The sequence below is a fragment of the Mytilus galloprovincialis genome, chromosome 1 (assembly GCF_965363235.1).
Source record: "Mytilus galloprovincialis chromosome 1, xbMytGall1.hap1.1, whole genome shotgun sequence".
Taxonomy (NCBI): domain Eukaryota; kingdom Metazoa; phylum Mollusca; class Bivalvia; order Mytilida; family Mytilidae; genus Mytilus; species Mytilus galloprovincialis.
The window spans coordinates 102330142-102353572 of NC_134838.1; the positions used below are offsets into that span (position 1 = coordinate 102330142).

The following is a 23431-nucleotide window of genomic DNA, read 5'->3' on the forward strand; positions in this document are numbered from 1 at the left end:
TTCTGTACATAAAATTAATCATCACTAGTAAAGAAAGTGAAATATTTCAGCATGTGCACTCTTGATGGTAGTTAGTAGTAATTGCAGATCTTTGTTTCTGATAAATTTATTCACAACTTTTTAACCTATGATGATTTAGAATTTTGATATCTATCAAATGTTGAAGACCATTTCTTGCTATCAAGATGTCTTTTTTATGTTATTTTTCTTATAGTTACTGTCTCATTGACGTATACCCTACATCTCCTGATATTCAAATGTAAAAAATGTAATAAAAAAAATATCAAGACTATCTATAATATCAATTTCAAATCTTAAAATCTTAAAGCCTCACCTCTAAAATGAAAAAGACAATAGTTAAACAGGTTTAAAATATTTTAATTCCATATGTGATAACTTGATTCGAAATTTAAATAGATGATATACTCATAATTAAACATATAATTTGTAAAATAATTATAGATGATATATAAAAATAATAGATTGTATTACAATAGAATTTCAAAAACAATGCTATCCATAACAATATCACAGTTTCATAACAAAATAACAATAACTCTTTCCAGAAAGAAGTTTCTAAAAATCTGAACCTGATAGTAATTATTTTCAATTTTCAACAAGTGCATACACATGTATATATTCTGATTTGCTTTATATCATTGTACCAATAAAAAAAATTTCAATTTAAAACCACCACAAGTTTTAAATATTAACTCTCAGTAGTATTAAAATTGTTAACAATATGCCCACAAATGTTGAAAGTTATTTCAGTTAAAGAAATTTCAATTATTCCATTAATAAACCCCTTTTTTGCAATCCTTTTGTGGTATACATGGATAGCTTAGTCATTCACTTCTCCTTTTAGTCTGTTTTTTTATAAATTTTGAATAATAAAAAAAAATTTAAGTTTCATATATCTTTGACAAAAATACACCAAAAGCTATCATGATTACGTTTTTTCATCAAGAGAAAAATAGATTGGACAAAAATATTATGCATTCATGTCTCTGAAAAAATCAACATCTGATATTCTAATTGGTTTTATGTACTTATTATTTAATCAGCATCTGGATTCTTCATCATGTATCACATCTTAATTTCTTACCCTTGTCATAAATAATCTAGTTTGAATAGTTATTTATTCCAAATGCTCATCCCGACCAGTCATTACATAGTAAGTGGTTCAACCTAGTCCATGATTAAACAAGAATGTGTCCATAGTACACAGATGCCCAACTCGCACTCATATTTTCTATGTTAAGTGGACCGTGAAATTGGGGTCAAAACTCTAATCTGGCATTAACATTAGGAAGATCAATTCATAGGAAACATGTGTACTTAAGTTTCGAGTTGATTGGGCTTCAACTTCATCGAAAAATACCTTGACCAAAAACTTTAATTTGAAGTGAGATAGATGGATGGATGAAAGGACAAACAGACTGACGAACCAAAGAATGCATAGACCGAAAAACACAATGCCCATAAAAGGGGCATAAAAATCTATATATACTATAAATTAATTCCTATCAAATGAAAATTGCAAATTTGAGTTTGTCATTTTTACATGTGCTTTAGATCTATTAAAATGCTTTCCATATTTCTTCACAGCTGGGCTTGTATTAGTTTTCCTCATCTTACACATCATAGCATACTTCTTGTAGAACTGTAGATCTATGATGTCTCTGTACTTTTTGTGTAGTGACTTAGCAATAGCATAAGCATCTCCTATGAAAATAAAAAAAATAAATAAAAGTGTTACTCAAGAATACCAGTATTGTTGAATTATTGAAAGTTGGTTGCTTAAGGTGGTACCTAACACTACAGGGAGATAACTCTGTAAAGTCAGCTAAACATTTTAATTATGTTGTGTTGTAAAGGGAATATTAAGCTTCTTAATGATCAAAATTGGTGCTTGTCAAACTGCTATATAACCAGCGTTTTTCTGACAAAACGGTTGGTCCAAATTTTTAAAAATTTTTAAAAACTTTTATATTTTTGTTAAAAGGTCAAAGTAAATACTTTGTCAATCTTTTATTAAAATTAAACAAGCCAAATTAGTTTTAGTGAAAGTGTTAGATACCACCTTAACGTCTAGTGGCAAATGATTCATGCATGTTCATCACGATATTGTAAAATTATGAAAAAATAAAGTCTTTTAAAACATTTCAATTCAGTTTGAACTGCAAGTAAAATATCTGTGAACCATCAACTGTTCCTGGGACAGTGCTGCAACAGCACAGGTATTATAATTGGGAAGGGTTGGATGTATGAGATAAAAAAAACCAAAAGAACAAAGTAACTTACAAATTTGACAAAATCAGTCTTAACAAAATCTATGTGAAATACATATAAACTTATAAATAAAAATTTGTAAGGGTTCCACAGAACCCAGTGTCTTGCCTGCTTTTGCTGTTCATCGCAAGCTCAACAAAAACGAGCAATTAATAAAAGAATTTCTCTCAAAACTATCTTTTGATTGTTAGAACCTTCTGTCCAAGTTTGGTAAAAATCCAGGATAGTTTAAAGTCAAGTACAATTTTGAACAAAATTTCCTTCTAGAAACTGGCTTTTGATCATAAACAAATTTTTGTCCAAGTTTAGTACAAATCCATGATAGTTTAAGAAAATTATTAAAAAATTTTAAACCTTTAACCACAGAGTGATTGTCATGTGTCTTGGCAGAAAAACTAAGTCCATTTATAAGTAAAATATGTGAAAAATAATGATTTTTATTTACTAAATTTACATCTGAATACTATCTTATAATCCTAAACAAGCTTCTGTCCAAGTGTGGTACAAATCCAGGATGGTTTTAGAAAGTTATCAAAATTTCAAAAAATTTTGCCACAGAGTGAATGTAATGTTTCCTGGAGGAAAAACTAAGTCCATTTAAAAGTAAAATATGGAAAAAACAGATTTTTTTTTTTATATTCACTTCTGGTAACTATCTGAAATAATAAACAAGCTTTTGTCCAAGTTTGATAGAAAACCAGGTTAGTTTAAGAAAGTTATTATCATTTCAAAAACTTAACCACAGAGTGAATATTAGTGGACACCGCCGACAACGACAGAATGTAGGATCACTTTGTCTCGCTTTTTCGACAAAAGTCGAAGGCTCAACAATAAAGCACACATGAAAGCAAAAGTTTGAAGATCAGTTTTCAGAACAAGTGTTAATGAATGATTAGTCTTCTTCTAGAGTTGAGGGAGGCGCGTTAAGGGGAGAATTTTTCTTCTGAAGAAAATATATATTTCTTTTACTTTTACCCATTATGTAAGAAAAGATATCATCGTGTGATGTGTTTTCATACTAATAATAATTTTCACTGCTTACGGTTTTCACTGTTGAGTTTTTATTCTGGTGTTTACTCAAATTTAAAAAGCATGTCCTGTAGATTGATTTTAGGTATCTAGTTTTTTTGTCAAGGCTTACAATGATTTTTTGGTGTTTCCGATTACTTTGCGATTTTTGTATGTCAAAAAAAAGGTGTCATATGTTTTCGTATGAAATAAAAATTGGATCAGTACACAGACAGGAAATGACTATTAAATTCGGAAATTAATATTTTCTAAAGACCTGGTTCTGGTGATCGCTTGAATCGTAAAAAAAGTTACTTAATACTTTTCAGTACAACAAATTACTAGTAAAACGTTTTAGGTTGGTATTTCATGTGCTGATACTGTTAGATTTTGATTAATTTCAGATTGGCACCTGGTTTGTACAAAATACATTATTTTTTCTAAAATAAAATAGTTTTCAAAATTTAGGATTAACTATAAAAAGTAAAGACTGTTTTCATCTTCGTATATCATGGATGTATAAAAAGAATTGTCAATAAAATATTAAATAATTAGATTTTGAACAACCATTTTATATAAGAACCCTGTTAATTTTAACTCGCTGGTTTGTAATTAAAACGGCCAAAAAAAAACACATGACAGTCACATGTCTTGAAGATCTGGTGTCTGACAGGCAAAAAAAATATCTGGACTTTATCTTAACCCTTCAGAATGTTTTTCCACAACTATTCTAGTGATGCATATTTTTGACATTAAATAAAAATGGCTAAATAGGTCAGTTTTATTAAATTTGTTCCAATGTCTTTAAAAAGCGACATTGTATGTTTTAAATTTGTCAAGTTGTAGGGGTGTTGTTGTTTTAAATATAGAAACCGAAAAACATGCCACAATTTACGCATATGCAGTCGAAACCAACGAAATGTGGTTGATACGAAAACATATGACATACATACATATGACACGACGAATCTTATATATTTTTTTGATACAATACTTTTTTTGATAGAATATTTCAGGATATGTTATCAAAATTTTAAAGCACTCTTCTTATGTAGTAAAGTTGAATGGGCTTGTGTCAAAAAGTGTGCCAAAGTCTTACTTCTACAAGAAATTTAAACAAAAACCGGGGGAGATAAAACCTGCACCTTGCATATTTTTCAGTCATCCATGAAGTGCAAAGAAAAAACAATTTGTTTTTATCATTTTCATTTCAAAGCTGTGTTAATGTCTTTTTACTAAAAAATTAACATGTAAGCTTATATACTTTTTTGTTTTTTTTTGTTTTTTTTATTTTTAAATATATAAACATGCCAACGTACTTCTCATGCATTTGTTTATTCAATATATGATACCTATTAAAATACGGCTGTTATTTGTGTTTTTAAATTTTTTACATTAGGTTAACTAAGGACTAATAATCTCCATTCATTGTTGAACTGAAAAAGTGTAAATAGGCACTTCCTAGTCTCTGTTTTTTAGGTTCATAGTTATCTCAATAGCAATAAAACATACCTATAGGTTCTGTAGGGTAGATATCAAGCTGGTTAGAGAATGGAAGTTCTACTTTCTCATAAACAAACTGGCTAAATAACCCATCATTAAATTGTGTGTGCTAAAATTACACAAAAAGTAAAATATACATTTTAAACATTTATTAATTTGTCAAAAGAGTTATCCTAGATTATTTTAAAACTACAATTCAATGTTTACATGTTATACAGTAAATCATTATTTTTATAAAAATCATGTTTTTTCGAATTTCTTCATTTACGCAAGACCATCAATAGTAAGTCTCATTGGGGTCTAAGCATGACGCTGGATTGCCTTCTTTTTGTAAGCATGACACATGAAAGTCAAATTATTGTGCCATGAAAACAGTAAATGAAGTCTAGTGGGACACAGGAATTTACAAATAAATGAGAATTGCTTATGTACATAGTGTAAGCAGGATACAGGAATCTGACAAAACAAAGTTCACCAATATATACTATTCTTTTAAATTACTATTATATAAATAGTGGACTTACATTGGATAAACTGTAATTCAACATCTCAATAAAAAGGCGCCATCTTGGAATGTAATATCTGTAAAATAAGATAATGGTATTACAATATATCTTTATCACATATAAAGGATGTATACCTGTTTCTCAGTTTTATGGTCTGACTTTTATTTAGATAACCATCATAACTACCATTCTCATCAAAAACAAAAAAACTATACAAATTCAAAGTTTGTCAATTTTTCGAAGTCAAAAATATAGCCTTCAATTCAACAATCGATTGTTCTTTTCACACAAAAAATGATAGAATCAATATTCACTGTGCTTAAACAGCTGTGGGTAACTTAAACAGCCCAAGATGGAGCCGCCTTGTGTCGATTAGGGACTTCTCTTCTATAGAATAATAATACCATGGATGCATCAATTAAACCACTGAATTAAAAAGTTGTATTAATCGTTTAGGGAAACCCCTAAACTAAACAGGTGATTAAATTCTACAAAATAAACGATCACAGCACGATTTGAAAAAACACTTAGGCTGTCCGTAACTTCAACACAACTTGTCTGTAACTTTTTTCATTATACCAATAGGGATGTCTGTAACTTTCAAAGAATAGACATATGTGGATGTAATGTTTAACTTATGATAGAGATTGCATCGAATACATTTATAATCAGAAATGAAGTAGATTTCTAGTATGATATAATTCATTGTATCGATGGAAGACAAAATTGGGAATAATATGAAAAAAAATAAAGATAAATCCGTTAAACTCTGCTCTGATTCTTCATAACGTAGGGGTACCCAAATCGCCCAGTTTGGACGGTGGTTTCTGATCATTGCAGATAAACTGTTGAAACATCATTGTTGATTTTTATTTTTGAACAAGTAGACTACACAAGTATTTTTTGCACATGCATGTGGGGTGTATGCACTAACTGATTTTCTGCCAGCAAGGAAAAGAGAAGATCATGCGTGAATCCGGGATTTTAAAAAAAAAAATTAGGGTGGGGGGGGGGGGTGGGGGGGGGGGGGGGGGGGGCAAGGGGAACCAAAATTGCCCAATCACATGACAATTATCAAAGGTTCAGCCAAAAAACGATTATATTCAAAAGACATTCATTTCCATTGATTTAAAAAAGATCACTTAATTCTAAGTCCAACGACATTACCATTCGATTGGACATTTTGTAAAAATGGATAAACCTAGTTTTACAGCTAGCTGCATATTTCACTTGTTATGCAAGTTGCATTAAATTTCCGATTAAATTAAACTAAACTAAAAGACACAATAGTCAATAGTTAAAATTCAGTGACATAAAAGGAATAGAACAATCAACATAATGTAACAATTAGAAATAGCGTATGAAAATATAAATTACTCAGATAACAGGGTAATTTAATAGTTTAACAATCCCTGATAACATACAAAGAGAAAAAAAAAATAAAACATATTAGGAAACGTATTCAAAAAACCATAACACTATAACTAACTGGTGGGATGTATAAATACCGAGCCGCGTCAAAGAGTATTCATCAAAAATACACATAAAAAGAAACAGAGGTGAAAATAAACCACAAACAGATAATTAAACTAAAAAGTTTAAAGAGTATGACAAAGCCATGGTACGAAGTGAAAACATCAATAAGACGCACATCAGTTAATAAAAGTTCAAACCATAACCAGGATCGAGTACCACAAACCCCACATAAAACTTCTGTTGTGTAAGTAAATAAGTTAATAAAATCACATTTGGTGGTGAATGAGCAGTATAAACGGCTGTGAAGGTTACAAATAAGGGGTTTTATGATATTAATTGTCTTCTATTTGTTGAAATTATTATTTTTAAAATTTTAAATCAAAAGTTACCCACATCTGAAAATAAAGTTACGGTCAGTCTGCTTGTTTTTGATTAAAAAGTAACATACGTCTTAAGCTTTTTTTAAAGTTGGCCTCGCGCTTTATTGAACTCTAAATTAAAAAACTTATGGTAATTGTTAGTTATTTCTTTATTCAATAATCCTATAAATATTTACATTCTGCATGAAAATGTCACAAAAGGTACATCTTGTATGAATTAAATATCAACGAGCTTAGACTCCGCCATCTTGAGCTGTGGGTAACTTAAGTTTCCCACAGTCGTTTAAGCACAGTGAATATTGATTGTATGTTATACTGCAATCTTCATAACTAACAATTTTTTTCTTATAATTTTTTTTATTTGTGAAATAGTTGCTTCAGAGTAGAAGGTATAGTAAACACTTGGCAAAACTTTTAAAAGTTAAGTGTTAAATCTGATTCTACTGTGATATAGTGGTCTCTTTGAACATGTATCACTGTTCAACAGAAATAAGATAAGATAAGATACAAGAAAAAAAAAGAATTAAATTCTTTTTAATAACACAGCATCTTACTTGTCATCCCTGTAGTGTAATGTAATATATAAACATTCTAGTAAACTGAGTTATAAAAAGTGAAGTCACAAAAATACTGAACTCCAAGGAAAATTCAGAATGGAAAGTTCCTAATCAAATGGCAAAATCAAATAATAAAACACATCAAACGAATGGACAACAACACTATTTAGGCTATTTACATAATTCATTGAAATATTTTAGAACAGAAATATTTTTTTGTCTTTAAATATCTGTAATGTGTTTTTGTAGTGCTGTCTCATTAACATATTCCAACATTTTATTCACCTTTCTGATCACTTAATGCAATGTCAAATTATCATCTATAGACAAATACATGTAGGCAGATATAGATAAAATGTTCCAAAGTATAAAATTCATGAAGTGAATAGATTTAATTTGCTTTTCATAAAAGGAAGTTCAAAACTGTTCAAAATAAGAAACAACATTTATATAACAAATATGCAAAAACAATGAAACTGACTGATATGTAAGATCTTATGCACTTGATATTGTGCCAGTTTAAATTATTTTAAAATAGTGTCCAATTTCTATAATCTTAAAAAATTAGTACCTTAGCATTAAAATAAATATAAATGTTAGTACCAGTATATATTTTATTAGAGCTAATGAAGAATAATCTATTTCTATTTGGATTTTTTCTGCTTAAAGATTGTCTTTAAGAAAGAAAAAAAAGAATTTAAATTAGTCAAATACCCAAATTACTAATAAGCAGTCATAATAATCAAAGGGTTGCAAGCTATCATTATTTTAAGCTTGTTTTGTTCAAAGAATTAGAAGCCAGACCCATATTAGTTGTTAAAAAAATTACTCTGCCAATTGTTAGCTTGTATATCACAATGCATTGGATCACCAAAAAGCATGATTAAAGACAAGAGAACAAAGAAACACAACCTGCAACTACCACATCAAACATTTAATTGCTCTGAAGCTTGGAGAAGCCATTTGTATACATATAGCTTAAATCCAATCGAAACACCAGAGTGTTTATTTAACAATACAAATGTATAATCAACAAGCTGTGATCACATGATGCACTATCAAAACATAAATATTTCCATTAGCAAATGAAATTACAAATTCCTGGTCATGTGTAGAACTGCTTATTTTGTAAACAAAACATAAGTTAATTTTGTCCAATGAAATCATTGCTTGTTTTGAAATGTCCAATCACTATGATTCTTTCTGTTAAACATGATTGCTTACACATTGCATATTTTGAACCAATGAGATTGTTAACTCAAATGGCTTTATGATTTGAAGTTGTATAAATGTCGGTCTAAAACAATAACAAAACATTACTAAGATATATACAACAGTTCACATCATGGCATTTAATGATGGCAATCTACCAAATGACTTCAATGTGTACCTTGATTCCTTGCCCAGAGGTCTACATCTAACAGTCTACAATGAAGAATCATGTACAGAACAACAAGTAACACTTGTATATAGACCTGGTGCTGACTATGACAGCACAAGTACTACAGACTACTTTTATTTACTACCTGTATACTTCTGGAGTTGTCTAGAGAACATCAATGGTGTTCAGATTCCTACCATGATGATACAACAGACACCTGATCAATACAAAGTATCGTTACACTACCACCAAAATGACATCAGCCATGATGACTATCACCAACAAGATCTTATCAGCCATTATAACTACCACCACCAAGATGATATTAGCCATTATAACTACCACCACCAAGATGATATAAGCCATGATAATTATCACCAGCAACAAGACAACAGCTATATTATCTACCAGCAGACACATGCAATAAGCTATGATCACCAACATATCAGTTACTGCCACTATGATGACCATCAAGTAGATATTGACCTTAAAGATGCCATCCAATATGAACAGCTAGATGCTTATCACCTAAAATATGACATCCACTACCATCATTATCAAGATAGCTATATCAACTATCACGAAGATGACACAGAATACTATCCTAGAGATTATTAATTGGTGAATGACTCTAATTCAAATTCAGTGTGTTATTTGTATTGTTGTTATAAACATAATGAACAATAACATGTACTTCATTTTTTGCACTGTGCATAAGATTTCTAACAATATAAATGTGTTTTGTATTTTAGTGCTTCACCAATTTTATGTTCTTATTGTAAAAATCAAATTATTGTAATAGTGCTTTAATATCAATAGATACAATAAAGTATATTTAATACATTTACAAGTAATTTTTTTTACAGTTAAGATTTAGCTGGTTTTTTTTGTGTACAAGATATAACATTTGTGTCTGTCTGTTGCTGTACTGGTTCCTAATTTACCACAAGTTTCCAAAGAAGACGGTTTACATAAAAAAATATATTTCTGGGTAAATTGTGTCAAATCTTCTCCATTTTCCTCCACCAAAAAAACCTGATCATCACAAAATAGCCAATAATGCTGAATCAATCTCCATCAATCAATAATGTCCAAGTCTAATAATTTCATTGCTATCTCCTTTCATGGAGAGAAATCACATAACCATTACAGAGTGGTTGTACTTGTGCAATTTTTTAACCCTTGTTAAACCATTGTTCATCTCCACTTTTTCATGTTAAAGTATTTGGCTCTTCTTTCATGTTCTGCAACAACATGAAAGAAGACTTGTCTTTGACTGTGATCTGGTATAATGACAGATATTAAAAAACAAATCATGACAATAATCAAATATATAGAATCTTACCCTTTCAACAAACCAGACCATTGCTTACGACCATAATCCAATACCTGAAAAGAATTCAATTTGTTATTAATAATGAATACATATCATTCATGGGATACCAATTTCTTTGGATTTCATTTACACTGCGTAATTTTTTTTACAATATTCTATGTAAAATATATTTTCTGCAGACTTTGGCAAAACCAGAAAATGCAATATCCATGAAAATACTTTTTTCCTCAATTCTTCAAAAAATTGTACCATAAAAGAAGTTTTTAAGATACAAGATGGAATTTGAATTTTACCCTAATGTTTAATATTTAGCCATGTTGGCCATAACAGTTGGCAGACAGGATCATCAGACGTATTTCTTTCAAACTATCATCAAGTTTCTTTCAAATTGGCCCATTAGTTTTAGAGGTAAAGATTTTTGAAGAGACGTTAACTGAATATGATGTATCATTGGTATATCATACAAAATATGGGGTTACATTGCAAAATTCAACCAGTTATCTAAGACAGCAACCATTTGATTTTCTGGGGGGGGGGGGGGCTATGTTTTTTTTGGAAAAAAAAGTTTGTTTCCAGTTTTTTGAGAAAAAAATAATTTGTTTTTGATTCTGAGAAAAAAAAATTGTTTGTTTCACCCTCAGCTGCCACTATATGTAATGCTAAAATTGAAAGAAAAAAATAGTTTTTGACTTGTCGCAAAAAAAATAGATTGTTTTTCGCCACAGGCGAAAAAAAAAATTTGTCTAGAAAAAAAAACCATAGCCCCCCCCCCAGAAAATCAGATGGTTGCTGCCTAAATGAAAATGTAGGCCATTTCAAAGTCATATGATCAGTGAAGGAAATCCTTGTTATATTTAGTACCAACCTCCCCTTTAGGTCCCCATAATGAAACCAAGTTTCTTGCATTGAACTCTAGAAGAATTGCTTCATTAAAGTTATTTGCCCATTGTTTAGCTGCAGCTATCCACTTCCCAAGTAAGAAATGTGAATCACTGGCCAGTAATGTCTCCATATCATTCAGTAAACTCAAAAGCATCTGACTGTATAATCTAAAAAAAAATATTGTCAAATTAAAATAATTGGTTTGTTTTTGACATGAACAATTTCGTATAAGTGATGAGAAAAGCTCACTTGGCCCTTCGGACCAGGTGAGCTAAAAACTGCAAAATTTCCTTAAAGTTACCAATCCAGGGGCAGCAAGCCAATATCAAGTTGTCCGATTCATTTGAAAATTTCAGGGTAGATAAGATCCTGACCTGATAAAACAATTTTACCCTGTGTCAGATTTTCTCTAAATGCTTTGGTTACTGAGATATAAGCCAAAATCTACATTTTACCCCTATGATCTATTTTTAGCCATTGTGGCCATCTTAGTTTGTTTGCCGGGTCATGGGACATATTTTTTTTTAACAAGATACCCCAATGATGATTGTGGTCAAGTTTGGTTAAATTTGACCCAGTAGTTTCAGAGGAGAAGATTTTTGTAAAAGTTAACGACAACGGACGACGCATGACGGATGCCCAGTGATGACAAAAGCTCACTTGGCCCTTTGGATGACCAATAGACTTTAAGTGATAAAAATAGCTGATACAAGCCCATTTTACCTGGGTGAACCAATCAAATTCCAAATATGTTATACTGACCCAAAATTACTGGTCTGGTTGTTTTGATAAGCAGCAATCATTTTATTATAATTCTCTAATGATATCATCATAAGACTGTTTCGTGATATGTCCACTAAATCATACCTACAAATACAAAATATACATAAACAAGAATGTGTCCCAAGTACACAGATGCCACATATGCACTATCATTTTCTATGTTCAGTGGACCGTGAAAATGGGATAAAATCTCTAATTTGGCATTAAAATTAGAAAGAACATATCATAGGGAATATTTTTACTAAGTTTCAAGTTGATCAGACTTCAACTTCATCAAAAACTACATCAACCAAAAACTTTAACCAAAACTTTAACCTGAAACAGGACAGACGGACAAATGGACAAACGGACGGACGAACAAACAGACGGAGGCACAGACCAGAAAACATAATGCCCATAAATGGTGCATAATAAATGGGGCATAAAAAAGATATATTCAAGAATATTCATTACATTACTGAAAGTGACAATTTCTTTGAGAGGCAAGTAAGTATTTAAAATTGTCATATCATTGGACAAAGAACCATTATTTTTGAATAAATTAGTAGCCCTTGCTCTTCAAAGATGTATTAATATTCCTGAGCTTTAATATATTATTTCTCATACTGGTAGTTGAATTTATAATATTTCCATCAGGCCTTATATCTACAGATAAGATGCTTCAAACTGCTAAAATACTTTTTTTAAAGAATTAAAATGTCTTTGGCATCTGTTACCTTAATGTCTTTAAAGTACTGGAAACATTTGGAAGCTAACCTAATATTATAATCCCAGGTAGGGAAGCTTTTAACTGTTTGAAGTACTCAGTAATTAATTAAGACTTACTGAAATAATGAGTTATTTTTATACTGGTCAGCTGAATCTATTAATAGATCCCAGGCTTGATATAAGTCCTCTGCATCATACCATAACTATTATAGAAAATAAAACATCATCATCATATCTTAATTTTCATGATCTGGTATGCAAATGTAAGCTATTAAATATATTTTTCTTAATCAAGAAATTTTTTAAGCTATTGAGTTGACTGTAGAAAGGACAAGGTACGATAAGGCCCGTTTTTGACCCCCCCCCCTCCCCTATTTTCTCATTTTTCAAATTCTGTTTTGGAAAGCTACTTATCATGTTAAAATATTTCCTTAGGTTGAAGTTTGTTCAGTTGAACTTCAAAACCAATAATTTCAGAAAATGGGTGAGGTTAGGGTGTTAAGGGGGCTCCTGGGTATAAATCAAATTTTGTTTTCTAATATATTTTTTTATAAATGAACTGAAAAATGAAACAAAAAAATGGGGTCACCGTTCATTTAAGCTCACACTCATCCTCTGGAAGAAGCATACATTTTTGTTAATGTCCTTTTTTTTCTGTTGAACTAATAGGAGAAATAGAAGTAATTGCAAAATAAAAAAAATAACCTAATTACAGAAATCGCTTAAATTTTACAATTATTTAGTTTATGTACAGTTTATATGAAAACAATAATAAAAAATATAGGTAACCAATGAGTTAAAAGAGATATTTCAAATTTAATGCCAAAAAATGGCATTTTTGCACCAAAGGGAGATAATTTGGAGCTTTTTCAATGATATAAACATTTTAAAAGTTATCTGGGGCAAAACCGAATCGATTTTTTGGGTTGATGTTTTTACCATATCATAAAGTAATAACTAATAGTGTAATAAATAAAATTTGTAATGAAAAAATAAAGGTTCATTTTTCTTGCTGAAATTTTTGTACCCACGAGCCACCTTAAAGGGTACCAAAAACGGCAAAAGAAGGAAAAATTACAATTTTTGGTTACTGTTTCTTAAAATTTAACAGGATACACCTACGTGACCCAGAGAAAAATACTTCGATTTAGACGGCATAAAAAGTGCTAATGACATTCGTATAAAAAAATTTCTGTGTCACTTTGGCGCAGGCACTTAAAAACTAAAAATTTGTTGTACAAAACACTGAAAAGTGAATAATAATTACAATATTTGAGTAATAACAGAAAGTTTACCCCCTCACCTCACCCAGTTGCTAAAATTAGTGGTTTTGAAGTTCATCCTAACAAACTTGGAGCATTAGGGAATATTTTAACATAATATGTAGATTTCAAAAACAGAATTTGAAAAATGAGTAAATAGGGGGCCAAAAACAGGCCTTATCGTACCAAGTCCTTTAACCTCGTGCAAGATTGATCAGTATTTACATTCAGTTATGATGGATTTCTGATGAGGCATTATTTGGCTTCTGTTGAAATGGTACAAGTTGTACAATGAGTTATTGCTCACTATTGTTACCATTTCTTTAAGTGTTAGGCAAACAAGAAGTTACAGAGTGACAGATGCAAATTATACCTCACACAGAATAATATTACACTCATATGAAGGTTGATTTCAAATTTCAGAAAGACCTGATTTGTAGTTTCTGAGAAAAACGCTACAAATTTTTATGGGAGAGAGTGACAGATGGAAGGACTGACAAGCATTTAGTAGAATACTGTTTTCTTTTAAGAAGTAGGGTCTAATAAATATTTAAACAGATGTCAACTGGTATGTATGCTTTCATAAGATTTCAGTGGAGGATTATACTCAGGTCAACTTGTAATTTGGGTATTTCTTATTACAGAATAATGGGTTGTTTGGATGTTGGTTCAAACCCATTTTCAATATGGATTCAAAATGAAATAGGTGGGACTATATAGTTAATAAGGATACACCTACTAAATATACAAAAATTGGAAACTTTTGTCTTGATCATAAATAATTGTAGGCAAAAAAACTGGCCAAAAAGGTGCAATTTGAATACCCTCACGTTATACTTACATAAGGTTTGAGTGGAGGATTATACTGAGGTCGACTTGTAGGTATACTTCTTGATCTGTGGTCACCATTACTTGTTGTATCATTGTATACACTTGACTAAAATGTGAATCGAGATGAAATCAATGTAAAAAATACTACATTAGTTATTACAACATGAAATGCTGCACAACTGTATTTACAGGAACTGATCAATGATCTATACCCTCCCCCCCCCCCTTAAAAAAATATATGGTTCTTAATTTTGGTTGATGATTGACAAACTGGTAATTGCTGACTGTTAATTTTTATATAGAAAAATCTCATACATTTTTTTCCCTTGAATCAGAGGGACTTGTTTTTGGTGAGTGGATATATGGATATATCTGTGTTGGCTATCAAACACATATTACATCATTAAATATGTTTTATCGAGTAGCAATTAAGTCAAACATGTTAATTGCAATGAATTATTCAGAAGGAATATATACCATTTGAACTGTTAGGACATCTATTTTATATTACAAAGAAAGACATTGAAAAAGACAACAATTTATTTAGTATAGTTCCATTTCTTTATAAGATTCTTATTTGCAAAATTGCAATTGTGTATCCAGTTGAAAAAACATTGAAAATATCCGATTGTGCATGGTTATGGAAGATAAAGATTCCTATCTGACATATCTTAAAATAGTTATCAAAAGTACCTGGATTATCATTAAATACGCCAGACGCGCGTTTCGTCTACACAAGACTCATCAGTGACGCTTATATCAAAACAGTTGAGAAACCAAACAAGTACAAAGTTGAAGAGCATCTAGGACCCGAAATTCCAAACAGTTGTGCCAAATACAGCTAAGGTAATCTACTCCTGGGATAAGAAAATCCTTAGTTTTTCGAAATTCAAAGTTTTGTAAACAAGAAATTTATAAAAATTACCATATAATTGATATTCATGTCAACACCGAAGTGCTGACTACTGGGCTGGTGATACTTAAATTCAACTAGATATCATTGAGATGGGAGCCATCTCTGTGGGCCCCGCTGTCAATAACGTGGGGTAAATAAGTTGTATGGATAATCTGATATGAAGCATTATTTGAAGTTATTACATAGTCTCATGTGTGATTTTGATCTAAGATTTTAAGTTAAAACTGATAAATATTCTCATCTTACTTTCATAGTATAATAGTGATATGACTGCATGATGTGAACTCATTGTTTACTACTCTAAGGTGACTTCTGGATATATGGATTGATGTTTGAACAATATGTTTAAAGGTGCTGCCCAATTGATATTTGTCACATATTTTTAGAATTATGCCTTCAATATATTATGACCCACCAAGTATAAAGTATGAAATATTAATGGTTCTCGAGAGGTAGAGCGGACACAATTTGTTAAGAACAACGAACGGATGGACAGACCGACAGACTGATCTTAGACCTAGGATGCATACATTATGACACATTCTCTTGTGTTGGTTAATATATATGTTAAGTTGAAAATGTTTGTCAGGTATAAAGTATGAAATAATAACAGCTGTCCTCTCAAAATATAATGTGGATCAAATTTGTTAGCGATGGACAGACCAACAGACAGACAGACCTTTGACCTAGGAAGTGGTACATACATCATGACACACCCTCTGGTGTTGGTTAAAATGGATGTCAAGTATAATATTTGAAATCATAACGGTTCTCAAGATATAGAGCGGACACAATCTTCACCACAGGACACAGGGTTGTCAACTGAAACCAAAGTTTTTTTGACGTTGACCTTTGACCTAGGAAGTTGTACATACATCATGACACGCCCTCTGGTGGTGGTTAAAATGTATGACAAGTATATACTTTGAAATCATAACGATTATCTAGATATGGAGCGGACACGATCTTCACCACAGGACACAGGATTGTCAACTTGAAACCAAAGTTTTTGACCTTGACCTTTGACCTAGGAAGTTGTACATACATCATGACACACCCTCTGGTGGTTGTTAAAATGGATGTCAAGTATAAACTTTGAAATCATAATGGTTATCTAGATATGGAGCGGACACGATCTTCACCACAGGACACGGGGTTGTCAACTGAAACCAAAGTTTTTGACCTTGACCTTTGACCTAGGAAGTTGTACATACAACATGACACACCCTCTGGTGTTGGTTAATAATCATGTTAAGAATTAAGTATGAAATCATAACGGTTCTCTAGATATGGAGCGGACACGAAAGTGTTACGGACGGACGGACGGTACGACAGACGGATGGACGGACAGACAGACGGACGGACGGACGGACGGACGGACAGACTGATCACTATAGGGCGACCCGCCGTCGGCGGGGCCCTAATAATTGTATTCATAATAAAATTTACATTAAACATTAAGGTTATAGTTTGGTGTTTTGAATTAATATTGCTATAGCAGATTTTTTTTACCAATACCTGATAAAAAAGAATCTACGGTAGTGATCTTACCTTCAAATATTGCCAAGCCAAGTCTACTATTTTATTGTATTTCCCATATCTTTTAGTTGTATAATCAGAAATCCTATCAATTGAAAAGAAACAAAACTCAATATTAATTAAAAACCAATTTGTTCAGAGAACAATTGAAGGTCTTTTCACCAAAAACCTTGTATTTTAATATGAAAGTAGTAAGATTAGGTTTATCACTTTGGTTTACAAGATAGAAATGCATTTCACTTATATCAAATGCATAAGGGAAAATAACTCTCATATGGAGTGTTCATATCGCTTCTGTCAATATAGAACAAATCATGCAAAGGATATAACAAGCAATTTTATAAAATAAATTTGTCGCTTTCTGTTACGGTTATGGAGGAGATGCGGGCACAAGGAAAACAGTGTTCGGGGAGATAACTCCTACAAAGAAAAGTATTCAGTTAGGCAGGGTAAATTTCAAAGGCGCATAAACTGTTCCATACCATATACCAAATATCTAAGCGACATATTGCGAAAGCAAATATTTATCGCAAGAACAAAATTAGGAGGAAGAAAAAAAATATAATCAGAAGAAATACAATAGGTCTTTCCACAGAGAAGTGGAAAGACCTAATAAAACATAACAGATAAATAAATCAGCAGTTATGCATGCACTTTATCCTGTCTGACTGTTACTTATAAGATTTCTTTCACCCTTCAACCGGGCCAGGCCGAGACAGAATATTGAAATTAAGTTGTTGTTTTTATCATTATTACGGAGTATTGCATCTTGTTACTTATTTGTATGTCTGAATAACAATAGCATATCATCCCAAAACCAATGAATCAAGGTAAAATCAATATTTTTGGAACATATGTCATCAAAAAATCATGTAACAGAAACTTCTGATTAACAGGAAGTTACATGCCTTGTCGTACTAAGCATACACCCACTTATAATCAAGGTATCAGAAAAAAGGAAGTTACTCATTTGTTTCTAAGTAAAGTGTGACAAAAATATCTATTCTAATTCAACATATAAAAAATGTGGAATGCATCCATAGGGACACAGATGATGGATGCCCTGGCTAGCATATAATGCTATCAAGGAACATAACTCAAGAACTGTAAAATTGACACTTCCAAAAATTGAACTTTAGGCTGAGTTTTGTGGTTAAAAGCATTATATATAAAGTTGAGACAAACTCAAGTTAGAGAACGGAAACCAAAAAATCAGCAATTGATTCATTTGTAAAGGGGCATAACCCTAGAACGGTTATCAAAGTGCTTGTAAACACTGCATGGTAAAGATTGCTTTAATTTATCAATAGGAAGTAAAATTGAATATTGCATTGTATAAAGCATCAGTTATGGACAAAGAAAGATAACTCCAATTTGCAAAGAAGACTTTAAAATATTTTTAGAGATGGAAGGTAAAAATTGCTTTAATTTATCAGTGGAAGGCAAAATTAAACATTGCATTGTATAAACCATTGATTGTAGTTGATTCAACTATAATCATGGACAAAGGAAGATAACTCCAATTTTTCAAAATTACTTGATTGATATTTTGAGTTAAATTCTCCCTCATGAATTCGTCCGAATTTAAAACATTTCTATACTAAATACATGGCTAAATAAGAGACAAGTCATAATTTAGGTTTGTTTGCTCGCAGTAACTTTCTTATTTTCTCAGCGAAACAACATTTAATATCTTGTGAACATTTTACAATTTACAAAAATATACCACAATTCCATCTATATACATTCACAATGACCTCTAAATACATATCAATACAAACATAACTGTAATATATTATGCAGAGCTTAACGTTAACTTCGTCTATCAAAGTTACTCGAGCACATCGATAATAATCAAACGTAATCAGGACTTATATATGCCTATAAAACCCCACCCGTACTACCGCCCTCGAAATATTCATGCAGAAAACAACAGTAACATCAGACCACTTCTGATTTACATACTAGCCAAACTTGTACCACAAGTCTAAAGATAGAAATAGAATAGGGAAATTCCAAATATAACGGAATAAAAAAATAAATAAATAAAAATGAAAATTTTAGCAATTTTTCCATTTGGAAAGGGGCATAACTCGAGGAACGGTAAAAGTTATGTCAACTTCTAACTATGATATGTATTTAGTGGTATTAAGCATTGTGTATAAGTTTTATAACATTTGGTTGAGGCAGACTAAGTTAGAGGATGGAAACCAACTTTGGGATGTACAGACGGACTAACTAAGAGTAAAACTTAATGCCCCCTCTACTACCGAGGGGGCATAAAAATCATATTATTGGCTATTAACAGAGAGCAGATTTCAAAGTTATTTAAAGAAGTTCAATGCTATGTGTGCTAAATACAACAATTATAGACTCATCATTTGCATGTGGGCAGTGACATAGAAGTGATTAAACCCCTTTTACAACAGAAATACATTGAATATAAGACTAAAGAATACTTACTTTCAATAAAAATAAACCACACGAAAACTTTCAAATAAAAATTGTATTATTACAACTGTCTCACCATTTAGAAACATCCCTTGGTTGTTTTCTCCATATATTTTCTAAGAAGAATTCATAAATAACTTCATTCTGATTAATTCCCTCTGGTGTTAGCCCTAAACCAACCATGGTACTGTTAATCATATTTCTACCTTCAAATGGTCCCTATAATAAACCAAAAAAAGGAAAACAAAATAACAAAAAAAACAATATCTTAGAAATATTAAATTTCAACTAGTTTGAGTTTGAATCATAATTAGCACATAAAAAAATCTACTTTTATACTGGATTTTGTTTTGGTTAAACTGTTACCCAATTTCTCATCCTTAAAGACCTTTCCTAAATTAGAATTACATAGGAAAGACCCAATGTACTTTGCAACGTACAAAAACAGTAAATGATTTGTTAAACTATGTGCCATTCATAAAAATGTTGCTGTAGTGAACAATCAAATGGGGATCACTTAACTGCCATGTATTTCATGTTGAGATATATAGGTATTATACTACAGCTGAACTTACTGTGTTAATTTTGTCCAATACCCCATAGAGTTCTGACGTTCCTCCAAAATCATGTAGCATACACCATATAAATGGTTGTCCATAGTAGGAGTCTGTATAAGTATAAATTGGTGCAACTTCTGAGTATAAGTCGAGTACAACAATTCTTCCCTGAAAAGAAATAATCAAGTATCAAATTTAATGTACATTTTTTAATCTTTTTTAACTTTAGATCTACTGACTAAAATATTTGTTCTAAAATAATTATTATTATGTGAACTGACATAAAATTCATAGTATATCATTTATAAGTGTTGCCTGTCAGATTAGTGTTTTTTTTTATAATAGTAAATGCACACTATATTTTTTCAATGTACATAGTGTAGTCTGTTTTTATTAGACATGTGGATTTTGATTGTTCAGAACTTTAGGTATAGTATATTCTTTTTCTATTTACTGTAATGTAAATATGTCACAAGAAAATTTTCCCTATTATTCATATTTGCCATTTTTTTCACAATTTTTTGAATCCTGAATTAACAAAAGTTCTTTTTGCTGTTCTTTTCATTGGGTTCAAATTTCATTGGCAAATTTGGCAAATTTGTTTAGGGGCCAGCTGAAGGATGCCTCCGGGTGCGGGAATTTCTCGCTACATTGAAGACCTGTTGGTGACCTTCTGCTGTTGTTTTTTTCTATGGTCGGGTTGTTGTCTTTTTGGCACATTCCCCATTTCCATTCTCAATTTTATTTTATTCATATTCACACTTATTTTGTGTCTAAAATGATCTGTTCACAATTATTTTATAGTTCGAAATTTCATTTGTTAGTCAGCTATTGTTCATCACTTTTTGATTTGAAATATGAAACTTAGACTCAGCATTCTATTATATTTTCTTCTCAAAAGCAAGATTGTTTTAAAACAGATCCAGTTTGATAAACAACCATGTGACTATACCTCTGGGACTGATGTTAGCATGGCTCTGATCTGTTCTGGATGCCAAAATGAGGAATCAAAATGAAACAACCAACCTTGCATTAACCTAGAAAAAGAATTCATACAAACATGCAATCAATTGATAGGAAGAATAGCCAAAATGAAAACAATTCTGAAATTTGATAATACAACTGTAAGTAGATTTTCAAGAAATGCCAATAATTAATCTAGCATTTTTGTCCTCACAATGATAAATGCATGATACAATTTTCTAATTTACAGTATAAAAGAAATTTTTCTACTGGCTTTATCATCTATGGATGCAAATTGTGATATGACATAACATTTGTTGGTGTTAAATAATTGTTTTAAATCTAAAATGAGTGACAGATTGATGGACATAGACTATATGACTTATTGGTAAAAACTATATAAGACAGCTGCTTTGTTGCACTGAGGAAAATAAGGAGCTAAAGATTTTAAATCACACCAGTATTAATCATAATATCTTACCAGATAGCATCAGGATCAGCTGTTTGTAACACATCAAACATCCTACTGCCTACCTCATCTAAATACTGTGCTGAACTGTGAAGAAAAACATTAACATACAGTATAAACCATGCATCAATGTAAACTATTAGATTGTTGGCTGTCCTCTTTTTAAGTATTTTATCAAATATTCTGTAGACTATCAAATGTAACCTAACGTAAAGTATGATTAAATATCTGCTTCCCTAAATAAAGATACATTTAAATTTCAACTATTTAAACCCTAATTTACAGAACATTCCAGTTGTATTATCAAGAAATTCAGGTCCATCAAATTTTACAGAGTTTGATATCTTATACTGTCATTAAGTGATGCATCAGTGAAACCATTTTGAAATCAAAGTAGATTTTTTACAAACCACAAATTGAATCGTATCTTATTTTATAACTTATTTTGGATATCCCTGGAAATTTTTTGCACCAATAAGTACATAAAAGGTAAACCTTTGTTTCAATGCAAACATTTCTAGCTGTCAATGAAGATTTCAGACCAAAATCGAGTCTTAAGAAAGTTCCGCTGAAAATTATCTCTCAAAGTCCAGACAGGAAAAGGCATTATGATGACGTATGAAAGCGTCACAGAAAAAATCTATTACAATAGCCATGCTCAAAGACTTTATGATAATTTAGACTAGTAATACATATATACCATTATAATACAGAAACATGTTTAAAATACCCTGATTTAGGTTGCATTTCATTAAATGAATCAATCTGGTATATGTGGTCTACTCCAAATTCATACTCCATCTATTGCAAAATAAATGAAAATCATTTTTAATTATTTTTTTCTGTGACATTATTAAAGTGCTTTTATATGAGAAATTTTTATCTTAACTTTTTCATAATTTTCTATTTTCTAAGTGCATAATAATTGTTTGTATGGTTGGCATATTATGGATAATAGACATGACAGGGTATATACATGACTAATTCATCCACATTTTGGTTCCATAGCCATTTTTCATGAATTACATAACCTAGTAAGAATTCTGGTCCTGTGTTTTCTGAGGAGATCATTTGAGAAACTAGAGCCAATTGGATTCAAAGTGGTGAAAGAGGACTTGTTCCGTTTTTGTTTTTTTTTCTCAAAAAAAGTGGTCTACAAAGTCTTAAGATGTGATTTTCTTGTTCATTTCTAGATATCAATATGAAGTCCTAATCTACTTCTAGCTTGTTTTTAAATATACATGTCGTATGCCTTACCTCTTTTATAAAGTTGACACCAATAAGTTCAAATAATGGATCAGCAAAGTCCAGCAAGTAAGTGCTATAAATAAACAATAGTATATCATATGGAAATGATTTACATCAAATATAACAACGAGTTTTACACATTGTCATGCCAATCATATCCCCACTTGTAATTCAAAGTATTGGAGGGAGTGTTGTCTGTTAGATATGGAAAGTGCTAACACATTACAACTGTTCACTGTGAGACTGCTGACCAAACATGAATATAAAAAAGTGAAACAAATATTTTTTGATGCATAAACAGACAGACAAATGTATGAATGAGGTGAATGCATTAGACCCCAACTTCTAAAGTGGTGATATAATACCTAGGATAGTCCTGGATC

The 23431-nt window shown here is 31.0% G+C and overlaps 1 protein-coding gene across 3 annotated transcripts in view; it reads right to left on the bottom strand.

The window, feature by feature from the left end:
• Nucleotides 1-362: 362 nt before the first annotated feature.
• Nucleotides 363-23431, bottom strand: part of LOC143047718 (alpha-N-acetylglucosaminidase-like) — a 47217-nt gene continuing 24148 nt past the window's right edge. Inside the window, exons 9-24 of one of the 3 annotated variants that reach the window (XR_012969650.1) lie at nucleotides 23058-23121; nucleotides 22531-22601; nucleotides 21813-21887; nucleotides 21321-21405; nucleotides 20387-20536; nucleotides 19888-20030; nucleotides 17373-17445; nucleotides 14916-15011; nucleotides 12930-13015; nucleotides 12084-12188; nucleotides 11305-11488; nucleotides 10449-10492; nucleotides 9113-9147; nucleotides 5328-5385; nucleotides 4813-4912; nucleotides 1687-1725 (exon numbers count right to left, since the gene is read on the bottom strand). Coding sequence is in view for 2 of the 3 variants with exons in the window: in XM_076220931.1 (XP_076077046.1) it covers nucleotides 1517-1725; nucleotides 4813-4912; nucleotides 5328-5385; nucleotides 10449-10492; nucleotides 11305-11488; nucleotides 12084-12188; nucleotides 12930-13015; nucleotides 14916-15011; nucleotides 17373-17445; nucleotides 19888-20030; nucleotides 20387-20536; nucleotides 21321-21405; nucleotides 21813-21887; nucleotides 22531-22601; nucleotides 23058-23121 (1543 nt within the window). In the remaining variant the exon portion in view is untranslated. Of the gene's footprint in view, nucleotides 1726-4812; nucleotides 4913-5327; nucleotides 5386-6343; nucleotides 9148-10448; nucleotides 10493-11304; nucleotides 11489-12083; nucleotides 12189-12929; nucleotides 13016-14915; nucleotides 15012-17372; nucleotides 17446-19887; nucleotides 20031-20386; nucleotides 20537-21320; nucleotides 21406-21812; nucleotides 21888-22530; nucleotides 22602-23057; nucleotides 23122-23431 lie in introns of those variants that run through there. The other 2 variants (XM_076220931.1, XM_076220943.1) reach the window with 2 other exon arrangements.